General features: G+C 37.9%; 1 protein-coding gene across 6 annotated transcripts in view; it reads left to right on the top strand.

Moving 5' to 3' along the window:
- Positions 1–19,618, top strand: part of Wdpcp (WD repeat containing planar cell polarity effector) — a 269,428-nt gene that overhangs the window by 98,369 nt on the left and 151,441 nt on the right. For all 6 annotated transcript variants that reach the window (XM_027388051.2, XM_027388053.2, XM_035452090.1 and 3 more), the window contains 2 exons: positions 871–941; positions 1,194–1,253. In XM_027388051.2, coding sequence (XP_027243852.1) covers positions 871–941; positions 1,194–1,253 — 131 coding nt within the window. The remainder of the gene's footprint in view (positions 1–870; positions 942–1,193; positions 1,254–19,618) is intronic.

Genomic DNA, 19,618 nt, shown 5'->3' with positions numbered 1-19,618 from the left:
CTGCAGGGGGAAGCCTCTCTGATGATGTCTGAACAAGGCACTTATGAGTATAGCAAAATGTCGTTAGGAGTGCTTTATTCTTTTTTATTTTTTTTAAAGAATGGTAGTATTTAGTTATCCCTAGGTCCCTGGGCTATCTAGACTCAGGTTCTCGGGTCATCCAAGCAGTTTCAGGAATGGGTTCCATCTCATAAAGTGGCCTTAAGTCAAATTAGATATTGGTTGGTTACTCCCACAAGTGTTGTGCCACCATTGCACAAACATATCTTTCATGTAGGACACCATTATAGATTAAAGGGCTTGTGGCTTTGTTGGTGTTCATTAGAGAGAATTATTTCAAAGAACATTCCTAATGCCTGCTTGTTAAAACTTTTTTTCTAGCGTTGAAGTATATAGTGCTTTGGTCATGTTTAAATTAATTTTCTTCAAATTGCTTTTATATTCTGTTTCTTTCCCTACCACATTTAACTTACTAATGAGAAGTTTCAGGTCTGAGTTGGCCACTTGGAGAAGTTGGAATTTCTTTTGGGTTGAAGCTTGACTATTTTCATGAGTAAGTTACATAAATTATAAAGAGCAGGCCATTTACTACTAAATATTGCTAGATCCCTTGGCCTACCAAAACTTCTCAAGGGTTCTCTGAGTCTTGTTGGTTATCATCACAAAATTATAATCAGGGAGATAAGTTTGTGGTAAAAATCTGTTTCTGTAGCAAAGCCTTTTAAAATACTGTCATTTAGTGGTAGAGATGAAGTCCACTTCCTCTCAGTTATGGGGTGTCTTAGTCTAATACTCTAAGGCACACCGCTAAGAAGAGGTTCCTTATTTAAATCATGTTTAACTAACTGTTGTACATGTTTTATTTGCCAGCACGAGATTATCCTTGGACACTCAAAAATAGACGCCCAGAAAAACTTCGAGACTCACTGAAAGAGTTGGAGGTATCTTTCAAAAGGTTTCAAAAATGGGAACAAACAAATCTGCTTTAGAACATCTTTCAACAGATTTAATTTTCATAAAGGACCAGCTCTCCTGGTGATGATGGCTTTGTGAGAGCTTCCCACACAATTGCCTCTTTGTGTGGCTTGTTGATTGCCTTCCTTTTTTTTTTTCCTTGCAAATCAGAAGCACTTTAACTGATAATGACCAAGTGTGTAGCCAACTTCACTCTCTCTTTTTTTGTTGTCCTTCAGGAACTGATGCAAAATAGTCAGTGTGTGCTGAGCAAATGGAAGAACAAATACATCTGTCAGGTAAAATTGTTTGACAAGCTTTCGCAGTGTTTAACCAATGGAGCTGAAAGCTATGTAATAATTGGTATTCTTGTGTTTTGATAGATAATGGGGAAAAAACTTTTCAAGAGTGGCTATTTCATAGTTTGAATTTTAGTCATTCTAGAGTGAATATTAGACAGATTGGCATAGGCCACCACACTGCCTCATTAACTAGTGTGGTTGTACTGACATACTGCAAACACTAATAAGAATCGTTGCAGGCAGTATTTTCCACTTGGGTTTATCTTGGTGTAGTATTAGATATCAACTGGCATATTTTTAAAATGACAATAATACCACAGAACAAAAACATTTTCAGTATAGTAGTCTTATAAACATTTATGAATACCATGCTTATGAAAATGAGCAAGCAAATAAAAGTGAAACCTAATTTAACCAGAGAGTTAGTCTTGCATGTTGACCCTCTAGGCTGTATGTTTTAATGTGGTAGACACTAGTCATATGTGGCTATTTTTAATTTAAGTTAAATTTCAATTCCTTAGCTACAGCTCTCCCCAGTTTAAGTCCCTGGCAGTCAAAGATGCAGATATAAACCATTTCCACGGCAACACGTTCTATTGGACAGCTCTGTGCTCAACATGCCTGGATTTAGAACATAGTCAGGACTTCATAATTAACACACATTGACCACAAAATAAGGGACAGATACATATCTTAGCCTTGCTGATACACTTAAAATACCATTTGTTTGGAAAAATTTTACTTGCTTTTGATAAAAGGATATTAATAGTCATCTGTATACTTATATTGTATCACCACTTCCAATAATTATAATTTATTTTTAGTATCAAATATACTGTTTCAATTGTATTTTTTGTGCTTTTGATTACAATTTTTTTAAATGTGTGACATTCTTGTTTATAGGTTAGGCCATCTTTCTATCCGTAAACCTCCTGACATAAAATTCATAGTAATTACAAGCATATCTTACTCTTCAACCTAGACTATTTTAGTTAATTCTAATTTTCCTCTTAGAAGATTCCATTATTTGTTTTGTCTAAACTGTTCTTCCTTTAGTGATGGAGGTAAACTGTTGCCTTTTCATCGGGCATGGGTTTCTACTTTAAAGACTATTTACAAGGCTGAGTGAATATTTCCCGAACTGTAACACTTCTAAAATTCTCCTTAGGATACTTTTTTAAAAAGATGGCATTGTTTAAAACTGTAACTTATTTGCATAGAAATATGTAATGAGACTTCCAAGCTTGAATATCAGATGTTCTTCAGTAAGTTTCAGATTTAGTTCAGCTTAAACTTGAAGTTCCTAATGCCATTACTCACTGCAAAAACAGGTTCAAAATTATTTGACTGGAGGGTAAGCCTGCCACCTTCATTAAGAGGTGTGTCTCATGGCCTCCACCCTTACCATCACCTGGGGTAAGTTGAAGCATGTCAGGCATTTTAAAAAATGCTGTGGAGCATCCCATTCAGATGATCATTTTTAGATAGATTTCATTGCTTATCATTTAATGGCAAGGTTTTTGTGTGGGTGTCACATGTTACAGAAAGGATATCTTCTTTCATTACTGAATTATTTCAACTCAGAAAAGAAACTTTTTTAAAATAATAGAATATATGCAAAAATTGCTTTTGTAACTTACAATGGAGAGCCATGGTGACTTTGGCTGGTACACCAGTGAGTCTGCTTTGGGTAGTTCTAATGGGTTTGCCTAATTTTATGTTCTATTTTATTTCTGTGATAGATAAGACTTCTAAAATAGACCTTTTACTCTCAGCACATTCTTGATACATTTTCGATAGGTAACTTCTTCAGTGCCCACAGGTCCAAGTCACTCCTTACATCTTTAGGGCCTTTGGGAGACTTCCTAACATTATCTGTCAGGCAAGAGCTTCACTATATCTTTGAAAAATGTGTATGAATTCTATTCCTAAAGATCTCTAATGTCATAGTAAGTTAAAAATACTTTGGTGTTCAAGCTAGAATTTCAGTTTAAGGAAAGGATTTGTTAGTCCTTTTTGCTAAACTTTTATTAGGCTTTGTTAAGTTATACTTGATCATAGTATGTTAAACTCTTTCATCAGTCTCCTCTTATGCGCTATCCAATGTGGCACTAAGACATGGACTAACTAATTGAGCTCTATTAGTGCTTTCCCTAGGCTTTCAGTCCTGACATGGCAGCAGTTGACCTTGAGCTCCAAAGGATCTGCCTGCCACCGTCTTCCCTTGCCTCCATTCTGTACATACACGTGTTGAGCTTCCGAGCATACATAGCCAAGCTTGGCTTCACATGGATACTAGGGATATGAAGTCTGGTCTTCTTTCGTTCAATCAAACACTTCTAATCAGTGAACTATATCCCCAGTCCTGTTCCTGGACATCTTGATGTATCACTTGGGTTCTCGCTCCTTGAATGAGGCCATTTCTCTACTGTGGATTTTTTATAAAGAAATGATAAAATTGGATTTATGAAATTCAGTTTAGTTGAAATCTCTTTAGGGAATCTTTGAAGGGTCCACTTGCTTAGAAATCTTTGAAGAGGTTTCTGCTGACTAAAGGATAAAAGAGGATGTAATCTGAGCTTGGATCTTCATGTCAAATAAGGAGAATTTACAGTTGTCATTCCCAAAGCTTAGTTTATATTATTGATCCCATGATCTATAAGTTGTGAACTGTAAAAAGTAATTTCCCCACTTGTAAATTCAGAAAAATTTACAAATCAAGACTTACCTACATATAAATTTGGGGAATAAAATTGTCTTAGGAAGATTTTATCCCCAAACCATCCCTGTTCCTTGTATGAGATTATTAAAAGCTAAAGATACAATTTTAGAGTTTGGATTTCAGCACCTAGTAAATATACTCTTGTTTTTGTCTTCTTAAACAGTCAGCAATGTATTTAATAATTTCCTGCTTTGACTTTATTAAACCATTTATATAAACTTTTTAAAAGGGAAAAATAGTTTCAGCTAAATACCATTAAATAGTTCCTCACTCTGGTGGAATGTTAAAGTCCATAAAGTATTGTGCCTAGTCATGGTCATATCCACAAATTACTTTGTAATTGGTTAAAAGATATTTTCATTAAGCATAGATGTAATCTTACACACTGACCTTTGTGTTAAAATGTTTGACATATATATATATATATATGTATATATATGTTTTGACTTATATATATATGTATATATATATATATATATATATATACAATATATGTATACAATATAATCAGTTTTACTCTGGTTTATGTCTATAATAATTCTACCTTTATAGGTACATTCATAAAACACCAAGAAAAGATAGCTTCCAGTTTTAGTTGCTGTAATGAGTTGATAGGCTACATAAAAATATATTTTTTTCAAGTCTGTCATACATAAACTATGACCTTATGCAACTCATTTTAATCTCAACTTTTTGTTTGTTTTGTTTTCAATATATCCTGACTGCAGTTTTCCTTCCCTCTACTCCTCCTATTCTCCCCTCCCAGGTCCTCTGCATATATATTATGCTTGTTAGCTTGGTGTTTTTGTTGAACTTGTAACAGTGAGAGTGGGGGTGTGAGAGTTTGTGCTAGTCTTATTGTAACTTGTTATGCCCTGTTAGGTTGATATCCCTGGGATGGAGGCGGAATGTTGTCTTAGTTAGAGTTAATATTGCAGTGAAGAGACACCATGATCAGGGCAACTCTTATAAAGGAAAACATTTCATTGGGGCTGGCTTACAGTTTCAGAGCTTTAGTCCATTATTGTCATGGCAGGAAGTGTGTCTGTGTGCAGACAGACATGGTGCTAGAGAAGGAGCTGAGAGTTCTATATCTTGATCTGCAGGCAGCAAAAGGAGACTGTTTATCTCACTGGACATAACTTGAACCTATGAGACCTCTAAGCTTACTCACATGGTGACACACTTCCTCTAACAAGACCACACCTCCTAGTAGTGCCACTTCCTATGGGTCAAGCATTCAAACACATGTGGGTGTGGGGGCCATTCCTATTCAAACCACCACAAGTGGATTTTAACTTTAAAAAAAAGTTTTTAACTAAAATACAATTATATCACTTTGCCTCCTTCCTTTTCTCCTCTAGGCCCTATCAGCTACCCTCTCTCAAACCCTTCCAATGTCACCCCCACTTCAAGTTGATAGCCTCTTTTTTTTGATTATTATTGATACATACATACATATATGTGTATGTACACAAATATATGACTAGAACTTGCTGAGTCCATTTTTGTTGTTAGTATGCATATGGCTTTAGGGTTGACAACTCTGCATTGGACAACCAATATGGCTGCTCATCTATATTAAAGGCTTATCCTTTTTTCAGTGTCATTTATTGCAAAGGGGTGGGACCCCATGGGCTTCTCCCCTGTCCATGTTAACATGTCCTTTGATATTGTTGTCGTTTCAGTCTTGTTTTTATTCGGTCATTTTTGGGAGATACACAAGCAAAGTTCCTGGTATTGTGGCTGTTAGAATCTTTCCACCTCCTTTTCTGCAATGTTCCCTGAGTTACAGATGCAGGAGCTGTGACGTAGATGTATCTGTTGGGGCTGGGCTCCTTCAGTCTATTATCTCTACATTGTGTTCAGTTGTAGTTTTCTGTGATGGTCTCCATTTACTGTAAAGAGAGGCATCTTTGATGAGGGATACTAACTACACTTATCTGTACGGTAAGATTAATTTTCCTTCTTATTGTATGTAAAGTAGTGAAATAAAAGCCATGGTGTTATCAGTATAAACAATAGCATTTTATTTATGCACAACCCATCATACCATATTCACTGCCTGCCACCTTGGTAGGGGGTACCATAGTTTAGGTGGAAAGGAAGAAGTCCCATTAAGTCACCAAGGGACTAGTGAGTGCTACATTGTAAACATCAGTAGGAGCCAGAGATGGTACAAACATTAATAAAATCTGAAATGATTAACTGATTACAGAGAAGTTGAAATTTTTCCAGACCTAAGTGGGAATATAAAATTTGGTAAACCTGAAGAGACAGAGAGGGGATAAGTGGGGCTATCTGCATAGCAGTGAGGAAGTGGGCCCATTTGGGGAAAAATGGTTGAAGAATAGAGTAATTGATTTGAAAGGCAGCTTGATGCTGCCTTAGAGGCTTTGAATATTGCAATGAGATATTGATACTATGTTCTGTAATACTGTACATACTTTTGTGTCAGAGAGGTGCCATATTAAATTTAGTCATACAGAAGGATTAGACTGGCAGTGGGATATAGGATAAAAAGTAAACCAGGAGTGAAATAATATTAAAGGATGTATACAATGAGGCTAAGATACAGAGAGTTTTGAAAGCCAGTAGGGAAATTTAGAATGGCATGTAAAATTTTTAGTTTGCCCATGTTTTATATGAAATGACCAGAGGCCATCAAATCATGGTGTCATTGGAGATGTGGAGCTGGAGTGGAGTTGGATTTGAATTTTCTTTTGAGGAGCCAGTCAAAGGTCTGAGTTAAAACTGTTCAATTTGTACCTTTTCATGAGGGATGGTTGATACCGTAGGAGAAAATCTAAGACCAGAGGAACATTTATTTAGTGGATAAGGGAGAAAAACCCAGCAGCAAAAGAGGAAGAAACATCAGTTAGGATAATGATGAACTGTGGAAAAGTGCTTTTGTAGAAATGAAAGAGATTAGAAGTCAGAGGGCCTGAAAGACAGATGAAGTGACCTCTCTGGTTTGATTGCTGCTGATCTAAATCAGGGTTGTGATTAAACTTCTAGCAGATGTTTGTGAGTCCTAAACAATAAACTCATCTTTTTTTATTAGTAGTTATAGAAAATGCTGCATGATTACTTTCAGAGTTTTAGATTTTCCTTCATGCAAATAATGTGTTTTGGTCAAACCTATCAACTTGTCTCCTGTCTCCTCTACCACTTTTCCTGTCCAGCTTCATGTCCCTTGTTTTATTTTTAAATCCTAACTGGTCCACTTAGTGCTACCAATGTGTGCATGAGGGTAGGGCTCTCTAATGAAGCATGGCTGTCCTCTCAGAGACCACATACCAGAGGAAACTGATTCTCCTCCTCTAACAGCTTTTAGTTGCCAAGACCTCTTCTACTGGGTTGAGGCTTCGTGGCCCTTCTCCCATCCATGCTGGGGTTTTGTCTGGCTTGATCTTTCACAGATCTTCTGCATGAAGTCACAGCCACTGTGTGTTCATGTGTGCAGTGCCTCCTTGATGAGAAAACACTGCTTCACTGTAGTCATTTACTGCCTCTGGCTGTTCCTCAGTTATTCTTGAGCCTTGAGAGGAGGGTGGGAATAGATGTCCATTTAAGGCTGAGCACTCCACAGTTACTTTGTCTCTGAACCTAGATTAGTTGTGGGTCACAGGAATTTCACATATATTTGAAAAAGAAAACTAATGATTAAAAAATAACATGAGATTGGGTGTTACATTTTTGATATAATATCTAAAGCCCAGGGGTTGCTGCTGAATGGAATTGCTAGCTATGATTTTATGAAGGATACTAGACTCACCTTTTCTTTGAAGGAAGGTGAGGAAAAGGAAGGTTCCCACGAAGGGGAGAGAGTAAGCGGTGAGAAGCCATCTCAGAGATTGTTGGTACTTTAGAAGGCCTTCTTGAAAAAGATTTCTCCATAAGTATTATTTTAAATATATACAGTTGAGTGCTTCTTTAAAAATTCTGTGTGGTATATGTGTGATTACGTATTTGTATGATTATTGGTTTCTTTTAAGCCATACTAAGACTTGGCCTGGTTTCCTGTTAAGATAAACAAATGAGTAGTATTACAATCTAGGAGCACTCTGGGACCAGTGAAACTTAGCCAGTATGTAGACGCTCAGAAATTTAATTTTCCTTTTAAAGATTTTATTTATTATGTATACAACATTCTGCTTCCATGTACATCTGCACACCAGAAGAGGGCACCAGATCTCATAACAGATGGTTGTGAGCTACCATGTGGTTGCTGGGAATTGAACTCAGGACCTCTGGAAGAGCAGTCAGTGCTCTTAACCTCTGAGCCATCTCTCCAGCCCCAGAAATTTAATTTTAATTATTTTTTATGTGTATGTGTGTACTTATGTGCGTTTTTGTGTATCTTGTGCATGCAGGAACCCACAGAGGTCACAAGAGGTCATATCCCCTGGAGTTGAATCATGGTTGTGAGCCACTTGTAGGTGCTGGGAACCAAATTCATGTCCTCTGCAAGAGAAATCGGTGTTCTTAACCATGGGGCTATCACTCTAGTCCTCAACAATAAAAAAAAAAAAACAAAAAACCATTTTTATTTTATGTGTATGGGGGGTTTTTCTGCATGTTTGCATATGTACCATTTGTTTGCCTGGTTCCCTCAGAAGCATGGAGAGGGTGTCTGAAACCTCTGGAACTGGAATTGCAGGCAATTGTAAGCCACTGTATAGGAGCTGGGAACTGAACCCAGCTCCTCTGCAAGAGCCTTAAGTGCTCTTAAGTGTTATGCCATCACTCCAGTCCTGGAACTCAGCAATTTTATATGACAATGACTTTTCTAAGTTCTGATTTATGCTTCTTAGTTTTATGGTTTTAAAAATAAAGATAACCATTAAGCTAGCAGATAACCTGCTTACCAAATGATTGTGGAGTGAAAAGCAGTTGCAACTGTACTTCTTTACTTGACTTGCATGTATACATATGCATTGTACATGTGTGTGTGTTCCATGTGTGTGTGTCCATGTAGAGGTCAGAGATGGGTGTTTGTGTGTTCCTTGGATACTCTTTATTCACTGGGGCAAGGGCTCTCCCTGAGCTTGCAGATTCTGCTAGAATACAAACCATCTTGCCCTGGGGAGTCCTTTCTCTGTCTCCTAAGCACTGGGATTGTAGGTGGGCTGATAAACCTGCCCAGCTTTTCCAAGGGTGCTGGAGAGCTGAACATTGGTCCTCGTGCTTGCTCAGCAAGCACTTTCTGCACTGAGCCATCTCTCCATACTTTTGTAATTGTATTTTTCATAAAATATTACTGAATGTAAGATATTCACAGTGATCCTCCATTGTCAAGAAGTAGAGGACATTTAGGAGTCTCTAGCTTTCAAGAGAATTCTAGATTGAATAGTGAAACCCCCATTTCCAATGTGTGTCACGTACCTCCTTACTTGTTATAGGTGCTTAGTAATCCATTGCTTGATTATACTTCTGTAAGTGGTGGTCTTTTTAGTAAATGAGGCAATTAGATATAGACGAATAATCAAAGTCCTCTCATGGAAAATAGATTGCGTTAAAAGCTATTAAAATAGATTACAGAGAACAACTCATTCCCTGTTTGGTACTTTTAGTGAAGCATGGATCTGAAGATTTTCAGTATTCTAATTCTTCAGAAACACACTCTGCTATCTCTTTATGACTACAACAAAAGAAGCATATTTGTGAGAATATATTTTAGGAGCATCTTGTTTATCTTAGGAAAATTTTACAGAAAAATAATACCCCAAATTCTTTAAAAATTATTTTTAAAATCCCTAAATCAAAAGCTTAAAGTTATTTCTTGTCATCTAGCACCCAGTTTCATTTCTATGCCATCTACTACCAACAGTTTTGGGTGTTTTTCCTGACACTCTTTGGTGTTTGTACCACTTGAGTGTGCTATATGTACACCTATTCCACTTGTTTTTCCCCAGAGTAAAATGGAAAACATAGGCATTTTATTCCCACTTCTATAATGTATCCTGGATGTGGGCAGAAATATTCTGATTAATTAAACTTATCTATCTCTTATGTTATCTCTATTTATTTTCGTGTACTAACAACATTCACAATAGCCAAACTCAGAAGCAACTGATTTATTATTAACTGCAATGGCAGTTTATCAGTTTACAGTCTGAGATATATCTGGCATCATAGACATTGCTTATTTGCTTGGGGCATTCCCACCTGATAGATGAATTACTCAAGAGGCTAAATTATAGATAAGACGACTGATTGTTGTGCAAAGAGTTAGAGTGAAAGCAGAGGTGTCCTAACAGGATATTTCTATCACATGCTGCAGTAACTCTATGATTTGCCCTGGGGCTCTTTCTGTCTTAACAGCTGGCGTTAGTCATCATAGCACTGAAGAACCTTGTGAGGAAAACGTGAAGCAGATTTCCTAGGTCTGCACTATTCACTGCCCACAACTCCATTTGGCACATCTGATCATGGCAGAGGGCAGCTTAACATCTTTCTTTATGTGAGAAAAATGTTGACTAGTATTTAAAGAGCTGCCAAATCTGCTTGATGGTGACATAGAAAAACCTTGGCCTCCTCAGCAGTTCATTTACAGGCACTGTGTGCAGGTAAGGCTCTGTGACTAATATAGAGAGAGGCAATGTATTGGCTAGTTTTGTCAACTTGACACAGCTGGAGCCATCAGAGAGGAGGAAGCCTCAACTGAGAAAATGCCTCCATAAGTTCCAGCTGTAGGCAGTAGGGCATTTTCTTAATTAGTGATGATGGGGGAAGGCCTAGCTCATTATGGATGGGTAGGGCCATCCCTAGGCTGGTGGTCCGGGTTTCTATAAGAAAGCAGGCTGAGCAAGCCATGAGGAGCAAAGCCAGAAGGTATCATTCCTCTATAGCTACGGCCTCAGCTCCAGTCTCTGGTCCTTTGCCTGCTTGAGTACTGGTCCTGACTTCTTTGATGGCCAACTGTGATGTGAAAATATAAGCAGAATAAACCCTCTCTTCCCCAAGTTTCTTTGATCATGGTATTTCATCACAGCAGTAGTAACCCTAGCTAAGACAGGTGATCACCACAGTGTCACCAGACATTGCTGATTAGTGTTCCAAGTCACCCCTAATTGAAAACCATTCACTTAGACTGAAGAAGAATAAAACATTGCATAGCAGTTAACTGAAAAGTAGGAATTGAGGATATGACTGAGTATGCTTCTTTGGTAGCACAGGGGTATAGACCTGTTAACAGTGAACCTGTCTTGTCTCTGCTTTCCCATTAATTATAGGATTTTTTAAAAAGATTTATTTATTTATCATGTATGCAGTATTCTGCCTACATGTATGCCTGAAGGCCAGAAGAGGGCACCAGATCTCATTATAGATGGTTGTGAGCCACCATGTGGTTGCTGAGAATTGAACTCAGGACCTCTGGAAGAACAGCCAGTGCTCTTAACCTCTGAGCCATCTCTACAGCCCTAATTATAGGATCTTTAGTTAGTGGCTTTACTCATCTGGTTGGGAGTTAGTGAATTAGCCATATTGTATTCTCCTTAACTTGCATGCTTGTTCTGAACAGGATATACACTTGTATTTATCATTCTTTATGATACGTACAAAGGTTTCTGCAAGTGATTAAAAATATGCATTTTGTCTTACTATGCATATGTCTTACTATATATGTCTTACTATGCATTTTCTTTTTAGATTTTTAAAACAACTGGCAATATAAAATCTACCTTATTTTATTCTTATTGTGAATTTGACCACCTAAATATATTCTAGGAGTGATCAGTTTTCTTAATTTTGTAGATACATAAGGTTAAAGTGTATTATCTTCTGTTTATAGTAAGGATAAATAAAATGAGATTTTTTAAAATTTAAATTTAAGTAGATAAAACAAAAAGATATATCTCATGACATGAATTTGTTCCATGTGTTGGACATAGGTCTTTGGGAAAACTTATCGCTAACACTTCTCTATCCAGAAGACAACTTCTTTCCTACTGTTTGTTCTCCTGAAGTAATTCTGTATAATGACTCAACTTTTTGCCCTCATCTTAGCCCAGTGGTTCTCAACCTGTGGGGCTGTGACCCCTTTGGGGTCACACATCAGATATCTTGAATATCAGATATTTACATAAAATTTATAACAGTGGCAAAATTACAGTTGTAAAGTAGCAATGAAATAATTTTATCATTGGGGGTCGTGACAACATGAGGAGCTGTATTAAAGGGTCGCAGCGTTAGGAAACTTAGAGAACCACTGTCTTAGCCAGTTCACCTTTGTCTTTGTGTTTCAGTGGATTAATCAGGCATGGTTTCTCTGTATTCTTAATGTTTGCTGAATGAAGGAATAAATTGCAGAAAACACTTTCTACAGGTTATCTGATAAATCATCAGTGACTCTAGTCTTCATTGTAGATTTCCTCTGAGTGGGCTGCATTAGGTATCATTGTGATTCTTTCTCCTACTCTGAGTGTTGCCCCTGAGGGTTGTAGTGTTTAGCACAGTTGTCTTTATGCTCATGCTGTCTGTTTTGGATATCTGACCATCATAGAAGACTTATCAACAATTATTGATTTTTCATATTGACCCTGACTACCCTCCCTTTTCATATTTACCACATTTACTCAGATATGATAGTAATCACGTGGATTTAGGGCAGTGCCCTTACCCAGTAAGAATATTGAGTTCAGTGGAATTGTTTGGGATGGATAGTATGATGTAGCTCCTGCACACTTGAACCAGTTAGTTAATACTTGAGTCCAGGCGCACCGCTGCACCTGGTTTCTATGGGGGTCCTGGGGAGCTGAACTCAGGCCTTCATGATCAAACAGTGAGAATGTCTACCTCCTTAACTATATCTCCAGCAAAGTGTTTCTTTTCCTTATTGGTTGCAATCCACCTCTTGTAGTCAGTTATCTATTCTAACTAAAGCCTCCATTTCCCTCCAAGATATTCTGTATTCTGTACATATATAATCAATGTATGCTTTGTTAACCACTCTGTCTCCATCTGTATACCTCTGCACACTTCTGAACACAGGAGGCACTCACATAGGTTTTGACCTGTTGAAAAAATTAAATTCAGTGTTTTGATTAAAGCTATCATGAGATATAATATGTTTTCCTTAAGTGATATTCTACTTTCAATTAGGTATTCAGTCTAGACTGCCATGGTTAAATGAGACCAATCTGGAGAGACACCAGAACAACTTTAGAATCAAAAGCCCTGAGCTCATTGAAGACAACCAAGCGAAAATGATAAAGGCAGCAGAGCTAGGTGCAGAGCAAGGTAGAGAAGATGTGTCCTGTCTAAAGATGAGCCCCAGGCACTGCCTTAGTGTCTTCAGCTGCATGGAGATGTTCACATTAGGCTAGAGCTGGGCGCCGGATGAGTCTCCCCTCAGCTGCTTTCAGACTCCTCCTTTGACACTTGGACTGCTCTCTCTCAATTTTTGAGCTTCCAGAACATTCTTACACCTTGCCATGGAACAGAACCTTAGAATTCTTTTCCTTCTTATCCTACTAAGTCATACCAGGGCTCTCTCCATCTTGGAGGACTAAAATATGGCCATTTTTGTGAGACAGGCAAAGGTAAGTGACACTATTGTTTGGGGTAGAATATCTTTCCATGAGTTTCAGACTTTTTTTTTTTTAAACCTACTTCTAGTTATTTTCTGTACCACATCCAGGATTTTCATTGGCAATAGTATTTGTAAAATTGATGCTCCCCAACAAGCTCTTATAAAATGCACTAATTAGCTTATTAATTAATTTGTATCTTCATATTTTCAAAAGCTGATATTAGGGATGGCTTTAGTCATGGGACACTTAGAAATCAAAAATGGTGGGCACACCTTGATTTTAATAGGTACCCAGACTTCTTTTCACTAACTGGCTTAACTCAATCTTTAAGGGAAAAAAAAAACAGATTGTTCAGTTCTCCTAACATAGAATATATAGTATTTCTCTTTTTCTACCTGAGGAAATGAAGCTTCAGAAAAGAAACTCCCATGGTATCACACATCTAACCCACTGAACACAGGACACCCCTGAGTTTAGACTTTAGACCTCTCTCCCATTCCATTAAATTTTAACGAGCAGGGTCTTGAGGTAGATTGATTCCCAATTTTCTGTCAAGCCACCAAACTGATTTCCAAAGTGGTATGAACTACCACCTTTCTCCACATCCTCTCCAGCATAAGCTGTCATCAGGGTTTTTGATTTTAGCCACTCTGATAGGTATCTCAGAGTTGTTTTGATTTTAATTTCCCTGATGGCTAACGATGTTAAGAAATTCCTTAAATGTCTTTGGCCTCTTGAGTTTCTTTTCTATTTAGATCTGTACCCCATTTTTTTTTAAAAAATGGACTATTTGGTATTTTGGTGTCTCGTTTCTTGAGTTATTTCTATATTTTAGAGATCAGCCCTCTTTCTGATGTGGGGTTGGTGAAAATGTTTTCCCATTCTGTGGGCTGTCATTTTTTCCTATTGACTGTGTCCTTTGCCTTACAGAAGCTTCTCAGTTTCAGGAGGTCCCATTTATTAACTGTCGATCTCAGTGTCTGTTCTACTGGTATTATGTTCAGGAAGTAGTCTCCTGTGCTTATGTGTTCAAGGCTACTTCCCGCTTTCTCTTTTATCAGATTCAGTGTAACTGGATTTTTGTTGAGGTCTTTGATCCACTTGGACTTGAATTTTGTGCATGGTGATAGGTATAGATCTGTTTGCAGTCTTCTACATGTCAACATCCAGTTATGCCAGCACCATTTGTTAAAGATGCTTTCTTTTCCCCGTTGTACAATTTTGGCTTGAATTTAAATGTGGCCTTGATATTGTTGATGATTCCCTTTCTTACTTTTACAAGGTTATCTTTACTTGTAATTCTGTAGGTGACTTAAATTGTTAAAAACCAAGCTCCTGATGCTCCATAGTCTAAATTTTGCCTCTTACATTCCTTAGTAAACCGTGTTGCTTAGGCCAAGCATGCCACAGTTAGTCCTTCAGCAAATGCTAGTGAATACTCTTACAGGCATATCCAACCTTTTGACATTGAGATACGATGTTGTTGTCTACAGTCATGTTCAAGTACCACACAGTTGACTTTTCAAAAATAGATAATGAAGAAATCCCATAATGTTTTAAGTAAGCTTGCCAGTTGGGGTTGGGCCATATTCATAGCTATCCTTGGCAACGCGTAGCCCACAGGCTGCCAGTAAGTTGGACAATGGGCTATCTTAAGACTGTTCACAGCATTTTCTCTAGTATGGCTGTTCTGGTTTAAGTCCTTATCTTCTCTTGGGGTGGCTGGAAGGATTTTCCAATGGATTACGTGCTTTTGCCCCTCCCCTAACTTAATATAGATTCCTGTTAAAATGTAATGTCTTTTCATTAACAAGCTCCAATGTAAGCTGGCCCTTGACGCCCTCTGCACATTGTTATCTGTGAGGACCCCTACCTCTTGTTCTCCTTCAGGTACATGGGCCAGCTTTTCCCAGTGATCCACAGTATAGTCTGCCTCAGAGTTTTTGTTCTGTTGTTCCTCTGCCTTAAATTCTCTTTCTCTAGGTACTTAATGCAGATTATCGCTTCCCTTTCTTTGGATCTATAATCACATGGCATTTCTTCAAGAAGGTCCTTTTGTTTATTATTCATCATGCTCAAAGCAGCCATCTTCCTAGGGTCTCTATCTTGCTGTGCTTTTCCTCTATACATCTTAGCACTAACTGCTATTATATTTGAACTATTCATTATTATCTGTATCCACATTGAAATGCAAGCCCCATGTAGACAGGGAAAACCAAGGCATTGCTTGGTTCTTTGTTCACTAATGTGGGTTGAGTACGCAGAAAAGTGCCTGGCTCATTTAATACACTGAATATATATGTGTGGGCTGAATGACTGTATGAATAAGTATGTGAAAGGCCTAATGGAATACTCAAATACAAGTCACTGCTATCATCTCCATATGCAGATCATGTGCTATGTGTACACTTCCTCCTGCTCTCTGACACTCTGGATTCTTAATCTTTTTCAGTATCAATTGCCTCTTGCACCTACTCCTCCAGGTTTCATGTTTCTTCTCCATCTCAAAAAAAAAAAAAAAAAAAACCCTGCTTTTTGGAATGAATTTTATAACATACATGGGTTCATATACTATAGAGCAGCTTGTGTCAGGAGAGGAGGATTCTTTTGTGGTAATGATGGTGATAACAGAAAATACAGAGAAAGAGACAAGAAAGTTGGACACATTTAGTTCCAAAGTTCTGAAGCTTGAAGGTAAATGCCCTTATGAAACCATTGCAAATTGGAAAAGTGTCAAAAGATTGTCCCTTTTCTGATTAGAATGTACCTGGAGTGCTGATGCCATGGCTTAGTGGGTAAAAGCACTTGCCACAAAAGCTTGTTGGCTCTAGTTTGCTTCTTGGAACCCCAGGCAGAATAAGAGAACCACCTCCCAAGAGTTGTCCTCTAATGTTCAAGCCTGCCCCCTGGAATGTGTGTCACAGGACATGTGCATACACTCACATAGTATCCATACAACATTAATAAATAAAAGTTAAAATGATGTAGTCATCTGGAGGCCAGTGTTTCATATACAATTCTGAGTCCAATATGGATGCTGAGTTCTTATTTAAGACAAAAATCTGACTTCAGAGATGTCAAACAGTATAATGAGAACTGAGAGGAATGGTTGGACAGTAGTAATCATTGCAAACATTGTGCCAGGCATTATTACAAATTCTCTTAATAAGGTTACCTAACCCTCATCCTATGAGGAAGATAGTATCATGTCTTCTTTCAGATGAGAAAATGAAGATACAGAGATGTTAAGTAACTTAGTGTCACACATCTAGCCACTGCTGATTTCAAGTCATGCTTTAACCATTGTGCTGTTGTCTTTGGATATATGCAGAGATGCAACTGAAGAAAACTGAGGCTGATACTGAAGTTCTAAGAAGGCAGTTTTTAGTTTTAACCTCAACTTCTAGATCCAACCCTTAGTCCCACATATATCCAAACTGTATAATAGGCTTAATGCCACTACTTTATTACACTTACTCATGTCTCTTCTGTTAGCCTGTTTAGCTACCTTTAAGGATTGTATTTGAAGCCCGGCCTTGGTAACGCATGCCTTTAATCCCAGCGCTTGGGAGGCAGAGGCAGGTGGATCTCTGTGAGTTCGAGGCCAGCCTGGTCTCCAGAGAGAGTGCCAGGATAGGCTCCAAAGCTACACAGAGAAACCCTATCTCAAACAACAACAACAACAACAAAGGATTGTATTTGATTCATTTTTGATCCATTAAAATTAGTTGTCCCATGTAATATAATCAATATTCAGGGCTTGTTAAATTAACCAAAGGATATCCTACCCCATGTGTTTAAATCAATTGGGGCTGTCCCAGTTAGGGTAGCTGTCAGGAGATGTCGTGACTGGCAGCACTCAGGTCTATGTTGCATGTGTTTGGTTTGGTTTGGTTTTTTAGAGATAGGGTCAGGTAGCAAGTAGTCCAACCTGTCCTTCAACTAACTACGTAGCCAAGGATGTCCTTGAACTTCTGATTCTCCTGTTTCTACCTTGCACATGTTACAATTGCAAGCATGTACCACCGTGCCCAGTTTATTCAGTGCTGGATACAGAACTCAGAACTGTGGGCTGGAGAGATGGCTCAGCCAGTAAGGGTTTCTCCTAAAACCTGCAATCTGTCTTTGGTTTCTGTGATCCTTATGGTGGAGGAAGGACACAACTTAGTCCTACAAGCTATTCACTGGTCTCCACCTACATGCTGTGGCACATGCATACAATTAGCATGTGAATATACATACCAAAATAAATAAAATTAGTTAAATTTTAAAGAACTCAGGGCTTCCTGCATGCTAGGCAAGTACACTACCAACTGAGCTTTCTTTTCAGCCAACGCACATGATTGACAGATTGCAGGAGTATCCACATCATGTGAAAATGGAAAGTTAGGTTAAGTTTCCTTTGAGTATGATTATCTGATATATTAATGAGTTAGTTTTGCGTTTTCTCCACATATTTCCTGAGTGCTTGCTATGTGCCTAGCATTGAAGTTACAAAGGCAAATGTGGTTAAGCCAGTATCATAAGAAACCAGCCATTAGTGACTAAAAGAAGGTATGCTTAGGAAAACAGGTATAAATTTTTATAAAGAAAAATAAATTGAAAAGGACATATGTTTTGAGCAAACTTGAAAGGGAATAACCAGTTAGACAAATTGAGCCTCATATCATGTCTTTCTGAATGTCTGAGAAGGGAAAATTTGGAGAGCAAAGACCACGTGCTATGAAATTTCCATAAAATTAGTGAATCATTTGCTATCAAGATATGTGGTAAGGCTGGATTAATTCTGTAGAGATTAATTAATTTCTGAAGTATTTTGTAACTCTTGGAACAACTGTACCTTCTTTTATTTCCCAAACTCCTAAAGATGATTAATTTTCCCATCTTCCACTGTGGCTCTGCAGAGGCAAGGGCATGGAATAGAACAGTCTACAAGTCAGATATAAGCAAGGTTTCTGTTGCCTGGAAGAGAGATTCTAGCAGTAGGGCAACTGTGGTTCTCCCCCTCCCCCACCAAGGACTCTGGTCCCTCATGCAACTCATCTTTCACACATGTCCAAATTCGTCTTAACAGAATCATCGTCACTAGCTGGGACATGATGCCTAGGTGGGCGGGGGATTCCCCGTGTTGTTTCAGTCATAGTTGTCTTTGAGTTTGGCTGGCATGTTCATGATTAGTTTACTAACAATTGGGTTTTTTTCTTTTTGTGCCATATGCTATTCCATGATTCATCAGCTTTGAGTCTGTTGCCTTGAAGGTGAAACAATTTCTTCCAATGTTGATATTTCAAAATCTCATAGATAACAAGCACACACATATGCAGAGTCCTTTCAGAAGTTTGAAACATTTGGAGATGAATGAATTACGCTGCTACAAATGGAAAGGAGTGCTGTAAAATTCTAGCAATTCTATCCAGCCGTCTTTTGTGAACAGCTGCTGGACACTGACCCTGAAAGGCCAGAGGCTTTACTACTTTTGTTTTTCCTTGTGAAATTATTGATGGTGTGCATTACAGATGACTTTAAAATTTTTAACAGTTTACCTAATTGCCTTGCTATATATTTCTTTTAATGATTTTGGTTATAAAATCTTTATTTGGGATGGGTGGTGGTTGTGGCACATGCCTTTAATCCCAGCACTTGGGAAGCAGAGGCAGGCAGATATCTGTGGGTTCAAGGCCAGTCTGATCTACAGATCCAGTTCCAGGACACATGCATGCCAAAGCTATGCAGAGAAACCCTGTCTTCAAAAATAGATAGATAGATAGATAGATAGATAGATAGATAGATAGATAGATATAGATAGATAGATAGAGATGGACTGCTTAATAAATAAATAAATCTTTATGGAAGTGAAAGGCTTAAGTTTCAAATTATTTGTTTATATTGTAATCGTGGCTTCTTTGTGGATTCAGTGAGCAGCAATGACTATCTAAACATCAAGAAATAGTCTTTAAGTTTCTGATACAAAGTTTAACCTTTCAGTGTTTGAATACAACACTTTACATTTTCTGAGTGCAAAACAAAGCCATTCTTTCTGCATAGGCACTTGTTAAGCATTAGAAGATGAGGTGCCTGATAAACATGGTCCACATTAAATT

Source organism: Cricetulus griseus (genome assembly GCF_003668045.3).
Source record: "Cricetulus griseus strain 17A/GY chromosome 1 unlocalized genomic scaffold, alternate assembly CriGri-PICRH-1.0 chr1_1, whole genome shotgun sequence".
NCBI lineage: Eukaryota > Metazoa > Chordata > Mammalia > Rodentia > Cricetidae > Cricetulus > Cricetulus griseus.
The sequence above is the reverse complement of the archived record's forward strand: the minus strand, read 5'-3'. Positions and strand labels throughout refer to the sequence as shown.